Below are 12,415 nucleotides of genomic sequence, written 5' to 3'. Positions count from 1 at the left end.
TTCCTTTTCTTGGAAATATTTCCCGTCCACATTATCTAGTTTCTCATGTGTTAAGACATTTCCATTATATTGGAAGGGCTTTGCATTTATTCTTTCCAAATAGAATGTCCTCTGTATGATTGTAAAAAGAACACATATTCATTATCTAAAGATTAATAAACACAGAAAATCATAATGATGAAAATGAAAATTATCTGGGATTCAATCACCTCACAGGAGCTATTAGTTTCAATATTTTGGTGCATTTCAACCTAGTCTATTCACTCTGTTCAATTTTCCCTTTACAAAATCAGAGTTATATTGCATATTATGCTCATATACATATATGTTTTCAATCCAAGTATTGTATACTTGCTCTTAACCAAAAGGTTGAAGAATGATTCAATCCAAGTTTTGTAAATATCATTATATAATAACATATCCTCCTAAAATATGATTTTAATTGCTGCATTGTGTTCCATAATTTGGAGGTAGCAAAATTTATGGGATGGTTTCTCCATTGTCTGAAATGTATGCAGTATTCCATTTTTTTTAATACTCTGAAACTACTCTCACTCACCCTGAGCAGAGTGCTCTGCCCATGAGGTGACAAATTTTTCATGATTTCATTTTGTGTCATCTCCTTTTTGAAAGACAGTGAGGCAGGTGGACAAGAGCTGCCTATCTGTAATGATGTAAGTGTGATGATGCTCCTCTGAGGTTGACAGTCTAATCAGATCTATTCTGGTCCTGTCCAACCTTAAACTTTTAATGAATAGTTTATGGAGATCTATATTACACAAAGATTCAGATGCCTGAGCTCCTATCTAATTAGTGTAATTAAGCACTCAAATATTTGTTAAACTAATAATTTAAATCACAGGTGGATGGTAAGAGAATTCCAAATTGTGAGGCACATCATCTTGAACCTCCTCTTTTGATGCTGCAAATATGAGCCCATTGATGACTCAGTCCATTTCTTAGCTTCTTCTTTTTCCCTTTCTAGACCATCCTGTCTATAGGTCCCTGAAAATTCCTTTAGTTTTAAAAATTACTTGTATTTTCTAAAAGAATGAGAATAGGCTTCAAGTATTTGGAGGGACATGAAACAGACCAATTAAGAGACTAAACACAGATTCCAAAACAATACAGGAAAAGAAACATATTTGGACTCATCATCTAGGATGACACCATTACAGTAACCAAATAAAAATGTATTGCATGCTGCTCTTTATGAATTCCCTATCTGAAATCTCAGAGCTAAATCTGTGTTTAATTACAGCAACCATGTCATCCTGGATTACTGGAATAAATCCACCTCTCATTTGGTATGAAAAATTTTTCCAGGCATGAAATTCTAAAGGGCATGTATTATGGATACTCACAAAAGAAATACCAGGGTACAGAATGGGCATGGTCTTCAAATGGGTTTCATAGGAGATCTAAAAGTTACTTAAAATGATTTCTTATCATCCTGACCCTCAACAAAGCCTGAAGGTGGATCATTAAATTGAAGTTCAGGAAAGGAAATGAAAGCAATGCAGTGGGTTTGTGGGGGTTTCAGGAGCTGGGGAATGGGATGTGCGTGGGTCCCTGCCTTCCTCAATGTGAGGTGTCGGTGTTCTAAATCTGTGCTCTGGGCAGCTTTTGGAGAGAAGTCAATAGAAATCTGACATCTCGATGAATACCTGAAGGGCCTATTTTATTTACTATCAAAGGGAAAGATATCCATGTGCTCTAGATATCAGATGAATGGAAGCAAAGTTGGCATTCTATTATGGAAAACCAGAAGCAGGACTTACAGTCTTCTTATCAAAGCAGAAGGCGGCTGTAGCTCGATGAAATAAGATAGCTTGGCTATTAACTCATTGTGTGACTTTCAGGGAAGTCACTGAACATCGGTAAGCCTCATTTTTCTCATCTCACAAAAATGGAGACTATCAGATCTGTGTTGGACACCATTTGCAAGTTCTTTCTTTTTAGTCACTTTCCAATTGGGGTGGCCAGGTTTCAAATAGCAACACACACACACAAGCCATTGGGGGATCCTGGAGAGCTGTCATTTCCTGACCTGGGCGCTACCTCTCCCCTTCATCTTTTTCTTTTTTTCCATTTGGAATGCAGATGTGATGGCTAGAGCAGTGGTCATCCCGCCACCGTGAGGAAGCAGCTAAGAGAATAGATATTATAGCATTGATACCATTGAGCCATTGATTTAGCATTAGCAACTGCCTACCTTAAGACTTCTTGTTGCATGGAAAAAAATGTTCATGTCATTGCTGTCAGATTTTGTGCTGAGTGCAGATGAAGGCATTACTGACACTGTCTCATTGGATGGGGAGGGTGAAATGAACCAAAGGGGTAAGACCCTTAGCCCAAGTTTTGGCACAGTATAAACATTACATAAAGCACATGGTATTTACACTGGTGAGCCATATTAATGCTTTGGAACACAACCCATTTTTTTAAAAAGATTTTATTTACTTATTCGTGTGTGTGTGTGTGTGTGTGTGTGTGTGAGAGAGAGAGAGAGAGAGAGAGAGAGAGAGAGAGGCAGAGACACAGGCAGAGGGAGAAGCAGGCTCCCTGTGGGGAGCCTGATTTGGGACTCAATCCCAGGACCCCAGGATCACTGACCTGAGCCAAAGGCAGATGCTCAACCACTGAGCCACCCAGGTGCCCAAAGCCCCACTTGTTCTTAAGAGAGTATTGGATCTGCATTTAGAAAAGTACTTGGTGGAGACCCCAGAGCTGGAAAAAATGAAAGACAGGAGCAGTGCAGAGAGTATCAAGCAGGTGCCTCCTTCTATAAAAGAAAGTCTCATTTTGAGAAATGAGGCATTTGATGGGCTCGCCAGATGAGTGAACTGTAAAATATCCCCCACAAGCCCCATGAATTGACCTGCTGGGCTGGGTCACTGCCTATTTGAAAGTTGGAGACTTTCTCACCAAAACATTTTTGTTTTAGTATAGTTGAAGTAAAGCCCCCTTTCGAAGCAGAAGAGTTTTGCTTGTGTTCCTTTGTTTTGGCAGTCGGGGCTTCGAAATTATTGCATGGTATTTATAGATTCTTAAATTCAAGAGGGATTTGATATTATTATAATAATAGCTTCTGTTTACTAAGCCCTTATTGTATGCTAGGACTCATTCTGAGCATTTTACATATTTTATCTTGCTATTCGAGAAAGAAAAGAATGAACTGTTGATATGCTCAACAACATGGGCAAATCTCAAAATCATGCTGAGTGAAAAAAGCCAGACCAAAAAAAAAAAAAAAAGAAAAGAGTGCATATTGTGATTCCATTATAGACAATTCGAGAAAATGCAAATTAATCTTTTGTGACAGAAACAGGTCAGTGGTTGTCTGGGCACAGGCAGGGTGGAAGGGTAAGGGGGGGGAGGAACTTTCAGAGGTGATGGATATGCTCATTATTTCAACTGTAGTGATGGCATCATGGGTGTGTAAATATTTCAAAACGTATCAAATTGTATACTTTAATATGTGCCATGTGTTGTATGTCAATTATAACTCAATAGTGCTTTCTAAAAAGGTAAAGTGTCAAAAAAATCTGCTATCTTTAGTGGGAAAATGGATAAATAGGCTGTGATTTATTCACACAATGGAAATCTGTGCAGTAGTGAAAACCAATGAAATAGATTTACATGAGGGGACATCTGGGTGGCTCAGTGGTTGAGTGTCTGCCTTCGGCTCAGGTCGTGATCCTGGGATCCTGGGATCCTGGGATCGAGTCCTGCATCAAGTTCCCCATAGGGAGCCTACTTCTCCCTCTGCCTGTGTCTCTGTCTCTCATGAATAAATAAATAAAATCTTTGAAAAAAATAGATCTACTTGTACTAAAATAGACAATGATTAAAAAAGTAAGTTGCTAAAGGAAGTTACAGTATGATATATATTTAAAATATAACTACAACACAACATTGTATATTTTTATGAGTACATATATGTACTAACAGTAAATTTGCATCTTTGCATGTGTCTGTTGGCCATCTGGATGTCTTCTTTGGAAAAATGTCTATTCATGTCTTCTGCCCATTTTTAAAATTGGATTATTTGTTTTTTGGGGTGTTGAATTATATAAGTTCTTTATATATTTTGGATACTAACCCTTTATCAGATACATCATTTGCAAATACTTTCTCTCATTCCATATGTTGCCTTTTAGTTTTGTTGTTTCCTTCTCTGTGCAGAAGCTTTTTATTTTGATGAAGTCCCAAGAGTTTATTTTTGCTTTTGTTTCCCTTGCCACAGGAGACATATCTAGAACGAAGTTGCTTTGGCTAATGTCAAAGAGGTCACTGTCTGTGCTCTCCTCTAGGGTTTTTATGGTTTCAGGTCTCACATTTAGGTCTTTCATCCATTTTGCTCAACATCACTGATCATCAGAGAAATATAAATCAAAACCATAATGAGATATCACCTCACACCTATCAAAATGACAAAAATCAACAACACAAGAAACAACAACATTCTTGTGTTGGCGAGGATGTGAAGAAAAAGAAACCTCCCTGCACTGTTGGTGGGAATGCAAACTGGTGCAGCCACTGTGAAAAACAGTATGGAACATCCTCAAAAATAGAACTACCCAAGATTCAGTAATTGCATTACTAGGAATTTACCCAAAGGATACAAAAATAATGATTCAAAGGGATACGTGCATCTTGATGTTTATAGCGGCTTTATCTACAATAGCCAAACTATGGAAACAGTTTGGCCACCAACTGATGAATGGATAAAGCAGATTATATATATATATTCTATATATGTATAGAATAGAATATTACTCAGCCATAAAAAGAGTGAAATCTTGACTTTTACAATGATGTGGGTGGAGCTAGAGGGTATAATGCTAACTGAAATAAGCCAATCAGAGAAAGACAAATACCATATGATTTTACTCATATGTGGAATTTAAGAAACAGAACAAAGGAGCAAAGGGGGAAAAAAAGAGATAAGCAAACCAAGAAACAGGCTCTTAGCTATAGAAAACAGATGGTCACCAGAGGGGACGTGGGTGGGAGGATGGGTGAAAGAAGTGATGGGCATTAAGGAGCACACTTGTGATGAACACCCGGAAGGCTGTATGGAAATGCTTAATCACTAAACTGTACACCTGAGACTAATATTACACTGTGTGTTAACTGGAATTTAAAAACTTTTAAGAAAAGGCATTAATTTGGAATGACACACATCAACTTTAGTATTCAAAGAGGGGCAAGAAGGAGGATGGGGGTGGTGTGCTGGCTGTACTTGCAATGCTAAGATTCACTGCAAAAATGATACAATTTTAACATCTATGAAACCTGGGTGGTGGGTACATGGGCATCTGTTATATTATTTTTCTGTACTTTCTTGCATGCTGGGAAAATTCCATAATTTTTAAAAAGTTTAAATAATTCTCCAGCTCTCTGTTACCATCTAGTTCCCCCTGCCAGGGGCACCTGCTGTTATCAATTTATTGTATGTACTTCTGGAGATCTTCTAAGTATATATAAGCATAGATATGTGAGTGATATATATATATATATATGTATATATATATATGCACATTTTATGTATCTCTTTTTTGTTTTTCCTTCAAATTTGTATTTAAGTTCTAATTAGTCAACATAGTGCAATATTGGTTTCAGGAGTAGAATTCACTGACTCATCAGTTACATAGCATCTCCAGCGCTCATCACAAATGCCCTCCTTAATGCCCACCACTTATCTAGTCCATCCTCCACCCTCCTCCATCAACCTTCAGCTTGTTCTTTTCTTTTAAAAATTTATTTATTTATTTATTTATTTATTTATTTATTTATTTATTTATTCATGAGAGATACAGGGAGAGAGAGGCAGAGACACAGGCAGAGGAAGAAGCAGGTTCCATGCAGGGAGCCCAATGTAGTCCCAGGATCACAACCTGACCCTAAGGCAGACACTCAACCCCTGAGCCACCCAGGCGACCCTCTTTTTTTTTTTTTTTCTTTTAAGTAGGCCCCAGGCCCAGTGCAGAGCCCAAGGTGGGGCTTGAACTCATGACCATGAGATCAAGACCTGAGCCAAGATCAAGAGTCGGACACTCAACCAACTAAGCCATCCAGGTGCCTCTTGTTCTGTCTTTATATCTTTTAAATATGACATTTTTGGGAGCACACAATATACTGTTCTGTATCTCGCTTTTTTTGTGCAACAAAACTTTGAACAGAGTTCCAAATCCATTCACAGAGAATGTCCTCATTCTTTGTAATAATGCTTCACATTTCATCATATAGATAATTAGGCTATTCCTACCATGTGCCACTACAGACACGTTATAATTGCACATTTTGCACACCTATCTGGGTGTACTACCTGCCCTTTGATGCAGACTGCTTCACAATACATTCAATATTTTCGTAATTATGCAGGGTCTTGAGCATGACCAGCAATGAAGACACTTGGCTGAGAAAGAGGGTTGGGATCAGGATGTGGGTGGGGGCATCTGCCTCTTGTTCAAGGCCAGAGTAGTTACCCTAGGAGTTCTTGTATCTCCTTTTTGAAATTCTCCGTGTCCTTTTGGATATCAGGTTCCTTGCTACCACTTTTCTAAGTGTCATTGGCATCTTTTTTCCTGCCATTTTGTTGTTTCTAAAATGTTTTAGGGGCACCTGAGTGGCTCAGTTGGTTAAACGTCTGCATTCGGCTCAGGTCATGATCCCAGGGTATGGGGATCAAGCCCCGCCCGAGTCGGGCTCCCTGCTCAGTGGAGAGTCTGTTTCTCCATCTCCCTCTGACCTTCCTCCCTGCTTATGCTCTCTCCTCTGTGTCTCAAATAAATAAAAATCTTTAGAAAAATAAAATGTTTTAGGCTAAGAAGCCCAATAAAGTTGTTTGGACTGTGACCAAATCAAGAGGCAGGAGGTTCCCAGAAAGGGAATTCAGCATTTTTTTCAAAGTCAAGGGTATGAGCTCTGCAGTGAGGACTCTTGGGGCATTTATCCTGTTACCCTGGGGCTCTGGGTGACTCCCTGGTTTCTTGTTCCTTCTAGATAGGTTAGGTTAGAGATCACTGCTTCATCCATCCCTAGTGTGGAGGATGGATGGGACCAAGAGGCCACTGGGAAATTCACAAGATGCAGAAGCATTGTGTCTAGCTGCAGTGAGGGGCCAGTATCATTCTGGTTCCATCTGATGGCAGTCTGACTCTTAAATAATTCTCTGTGCTTCAACAAGAGAGAAGGGGAAAATCCTCTGGCTTAGGGGCCCAGAATAAGAGAGAGAGGTCCAGGCAATGCAAACAGCTCATCTCCTTTTCCTCGATTATGTTTTGATTCATTATTTAAGGTACTTTAAAAAATTTTTAAATTATTTATTTATTTATTTATTTATTTATTTATTTATTAAAGATTATTTATTCATTCATGAGAGACACAGAGAGAGAGAGAGAGAGGGAGAGAGGCAGAGACACAGGCAGAGGGAGAAGCAGGCTCCATGCAGGGAGCCTGACATGGGACTCGATCCCAGGTCTCCAAGATCATGCCCTGGGCTAAAGGCAGTGGCGCTAAACCGCTGAGCCACCCGAGCTGCCCAAGGTACTTTTTTTAAACTAAGAATCCTTATAATAGGATCCTAGAAAACAACTCCTCCAGAATACTCGAATGGCACCACTAATGATAACAGTACTAATAGCAAACATTTATTTCAGTTTTCAAAATATTTTCTGGCCAGGGTGGCAGTATAACCTCACAATTAAGAGCACAGGCTCTGAAGTCGGACTGTCTGGGGCCAAACTCCAACACTTACTGTGTGGCCTATGGTAGCTTATTTAACTTCTCTCTTCCTTGATTTTCTTATCAATAACAGAACGATAATGCAAGGCCTTATTTCATGGGGCTATAAAGGATTAAATAATTTAAATATGTGTAAAATTCCAGTCTCAGGTTGGTGCCTGACATATACTTGGTGAATGTTTGATAAATGCCAGTTGTTGATATGAGCAGAGAGGTAGTAGCGTAAGAATTGGAGTGAATGGGCAAAACTGATAATCTGATCAGTCACTAGACTCTAGGCTTACAAATAAGTGAAGAGGCATGTCTTGCCATGAGCAAGAAACTCTGGAAGGTAGACAAAACAGTGTTCAGACATGAGCCAGCCATGCATATGAAGTCTGCTTGCAACCACTACAGTGCATGAATGTGATGTGGCCAGGCCATGATGGATGCGGCCAGGCCATGAAGATAACATGGCGTGCCATGATGGTGGCTAAGGTCTCACGGAAGAAGGCTGCAGCCAGTGGTTTACTGGAGCTGCCTCTTGAGAGCTGATTGTTACAACTGAGGTAGTTCTGCAAGATGGATTTCTAAACACAGTCATTATTTAAACAGTAAGTTCAATAACCTTACTAGTTAAATTACATTGAAAACAAGGGTAAAGATATTTAAATCTCATCACATCTGAATTATTTTACCCCACTTTACCATTATCTGTGCTGCTGAAGCTATTTCTTGTCTACTGTATCTGGGAAGTGGAAATACCACGAAGGGTGAGCTACTGCCTTCTCTGTTCACGGACATTGCACTGGCAGCTTGAAATTGGTCACGGTGAGGGTATTTACACTATAGAAGTTGGGACAGGTTTGGTTGCTCATGTAGATTTCAGAAAATGCTGGATTAAAAAATGTTAATCATGCAGATTAAACTTAAAAGTGCTCATGCCTGTAGCTGTTTACACTGTGAGGAGCAACAACAACAAAAATGGCATCCTCTTTGGCCATTCAAACAGAAGATGCTCATGTATGTCACTGACCAACTAGTGAACTCCTGACATGAGTCCTCATCATGTCTCGTTGTCTTGTTATGTTAACATGGGAACTGCAGTCGCTTGCTGGGTTCTGACTGGGATGTGGAACATTCCTGAGCCCAACATGGGAGGAAGCCCAGAGGCTCACTTGACAAAGAGGTGTAGAAGAATCTCTCTGTCGGGATGCCAGGGCCTAATGGCTCTGAGAGGCAGGGAGCAGATTAGTGGTGCTCCCAGCAGCACATGGAGAAGGGCCAGAATGGTCGGGAGGAGGGAGAGAAGTGAGCTGTTCTCTATGCAGGAGTCAGGGACATGGCATGCGCCAACACTGAGCTGACTGACTCTGGGGTTCTTGCTGAGGGGGGCCACGGAAGGTCTGGGTAAATGAAGCCAGTCCAGGCTGAGCAAGGGACAAAGTGAAGCTTGTTTTGCAAGTCTGCTGGCCTGAGGCCTGGATGTCGGACAGGCGCAGTGCCAGGCTCACATTCTGCATGCTACGCTATGGCTTATAATCACCAGTGTGTGAACAGCCTGGAGCACGGAATTCCTGTCAGTGATTTTGCATTTGGGGTGTGGGCACGTGCTGGGGTCTCACGTGGGAAGCATGGCCGAGTTATGGTGTGAGGAACAAGAGCAGGGTGCTCCCCCACCTTGCAACCCCTCTCATGTTGTCAGGAGCCTGGCTTGGACACCTCGCCAAGAGGAAGCTGCTTCTAGGGTTAATGTGGTGAGTGTTTCTACATAAAAGGAGACCCTACTCTTAACAAGGGTCAGGGAGAAAGTGGTGCTGGCAAGGGGGAAACTTTGTCAGTGAACCTCTGACCCTGACGCCACACCTGGAGGACCCATGTCCCCTCGGGAGCTCAGCACGTCAACTCCTAGTAGAAATCACCCACTGTGTGCTCAGAAGACCGGATGTGCCCCACCAACCTTGCCACTTGATGGCTGACCTTGGGCGATTTTTACCCAAGCCTCAGTTTTCCTATTTGTCCGATAAGAAGGGTGAAGGAAATGATCTCAAGAGATGCTTCAAGAGCCAACGGTCTACAAGCCGGTGGCCATCCTTCTGTGGGTGTCAGCTTTCCTTGGCATCAAAGTACTGAACACTGTTCTGTATTGAACTCCTGGCCCAGGAAGGAGGTAAGAGACCAGGGAAGAATGTAGGAGACAGGATGAGAAAAAGTATGGTGCTAAGGGTGCTGGAGGAGTGAAACAGAGGTGCCATGGAGGAGAAAGGAAGGGAGAGGCAGGAGAGGAGTATGGGCACAGGAGCCAAGCAGGTGCCCAATGCTTTACTCCAGCTCCATGTCAGGGCGCGTAGCTACTCAGACACCCCCACCCTCCCCTCCATGTGCCCCAGGCCCTCACCTTGCAGCATTGCTGACGTGGTGTAGTAGTTAAACGGCACGTGTTTCACCAGGTGTTCCTCAGTGTCGAGGCTGGCCAGCTTGCTTCCCACCAGCACCGACTTGCCCGTGCCTGCGGCCCCCACCAACATGACCGGCCGCCGCAGTGCCATAAGCCGCTCCATGAAGTAGCACACTCGGATGGTTTCACTTGTGTGTACCAAACAAGCCTGCAGGGAGAATGTGATGAGTGTGCCAGGGGCTTGTGGGAGAAACAGGTGTGTTGCAAAATGTTCTGGAGCATTTCTGAAGAGGTGTGGTGGTGCTGGCTCCCTATGCCGGGCAGGAGTGACTTTGGTCACATGCACAGTAAGACCATTCCACGACTCCATTCTCTGATGGAGAGCATCCCCTCCCTCCCCTGCCAGCTCTGTCTGACTCCCTGCGGCTGCTCTGTTGTGTTTGAGAACCTTCTGCCGTGGTGTTTCCCCTGCTCTGCCACCAAGGAGGCTGGTGGAGTCTAATCAAGTTGCCTAGTCTTTGGGGGAATCTGTGGCTTTTTGCACCTAAGATTTCCTCCTGAAAAGTGTGCAGCTGGGGATGACTGGCTCCTGCAAAGTTAAAACACTTGTACGCCAATAAGGGGCTGGCACTAAAGCCACTGCAGATCCTTGGCGCCACTGTACATCCTTTGGTCACTCAGCCACACTTACCTGCAGAGGCATCTCGGGATCAAATTCAAACTGGGGGATGAGCTTGGACCAAGGCTCAAATTTCTTTGTCTCTGAGTCTATGTAGTAGTCAAAGATGGTTCCCTGGGAGGGGAACTTGATGGTCTTGAACTCCATCAGCCACCACTTGCTGAACTCTGACCGGTAGTCCACAATCTGCCCAAACAAAGCAATCAGGAGGTGGGGCTCTCCAGAGCTTCAGAAGCCTGGACAGGCTGCCCTAGCATCAGGCAGGTCAGGGTGGGGAACGTGGGGAAGGATGATGCTTCCCTGAGGATCAGCCCTAACAAGACACAGTGGCATGGGGGCCAGGCCTGAGCAGGTGCGCGTGCCACCCCTTGACCATGTGGCTGAGCTGCCCTGCCACTGTGCTGTGTCCTTATGGGGTGTAGGGAAGGGGGTGTAAGAACAGAGAGGAGACTGGGGGCTCGTGACCATAAGATGGGCAAACATGGCCAAGAGCTCCTGAAGAGATATATGGACCCCCATCCTCCCAGGCTGCCGAGACTCAGAAATTCCGGGGTGACAGTCGGGGATAGAATGAGTAACATGGTGGCCATTGACATCTGGGGGTACAGGGTGGTGGAGTGAGAAGAGCCTCATTTCCCTCATCTACAAAATGAGCAACCTAGAAAAAAGGACTTCTAAGGTGCCCTCACAGAATTTCTAAAATGTAGGAGCAGCAAAGACAAAGCCTTATTTTGTGTAATTTACATGCGTACATATTAGATCATGTATCATACATATTACACGCACACACATTAGATCAGGAGTCCCTCAGGATAAGACTGTGCATCCCATGTACTCACATGGTCTTACTGTGTCCCAGCCAAAACATCCAACACATATGCACATGTGCATGTGCGTGCACACACACACACACGCACATGCACACACCTGCCATAGCATACCCACTTACTACTGGCAATAAAGCCATTCTTTGAACATACAGACCTAGAAAAAATTCCAAAAATGAAAACTTAAAAAGAGACCCATATTGGACATTTCAGGACCTATTCCTGAAGGGCAGAACAATGATGGAGTTGGAAGTCTGGACAGACAAGCAAGCCCGCCCTGTGGCAGTGAATCTGGATTTGCAGAGAGTGGCACTCCTTGTTTTGTCACCTACTGGGTAAGTAGGATTGAGTTCTTTTGCCCTATTATTTATTTTTTTTTAAGTTCTTTCTTTTTTTTGTTGAAAGATTGTTTTGAATTCTTTTACTTTAGAATGAGAACAGAAACAAGCCCTAAGAGAAGGACGGCTTTGCTTGCTGTTCTTCTGATCTGATTTCCGATGAAGGGGGTGCTCTGTCCTCTTGACACTGTGCTCTGCGATCAGAGCCTTGGAAAACCTCATGGATAAAATCCTTCAAGACTTTTCACTTCCTATAAACAACCTGGTTCTAGATTTATATGGAAAATCCAAGGCAAAGGCCACCTCTAGAAAAAAGGAGGTTGGGTGTATCTTCTTTCTCTACCTCCAGTTCCACCTTGAGCTCCTTGGTCAGGTAACCAGCTACACTGCCCGTTGGACTGGACCAGCATCACCTCCTCTCCACTACCTGGCACTTGGCCTC

The 12,415-nt window shown here is 42.9% G+C and overlaps 1 protein-coding gene across 1 annotated transcript in view; it reads right to left on the bottom strand.

Moving 5' to 3' along the window:
* Positions 1 to 12,415, bottom strand: part of DNAH9 (dynein axonemal heavy chain 9) — a 335,073-nt gene that overhangs the window by 165,259 nt on the left and 157,399 nt on the right. The window contains exons 37-38 of the mRNA XM_041771484.1: positions 10,821 to 10,994; positions 10,130 to 10,337 (exon numbers count right to left, since the gene is read on the bottom strand). Coding sequence (XP_041627418.1) covers positions 10,130 to 10,337; positions 10,821 to 10,994 — 382 coding nt within the window. The remainder of the gene's footprint in view (positions 1 to 10,129; positions 10,338 to 10,820; positions 10,995 to 12,415) is intronic.

This window comes from Vulpes lagopus, chromosome 10 (genome assembly GCF_018345385.1).
Source record: "Vulpes lagopus strain Blue_001 chromosome 10, ASM1834538v1, whole genome shotgun sequence".
In the NCBI taxonomy this organism is placed as follows: Eukaryota; Metazoa; Chordata; class Mammalia; order Carnivora; family Canidae; genus Vulpes; species Vulpes lagopus.
This window is presented reverse-complemented; position numbering and strand designations above follow the sequence as displayed.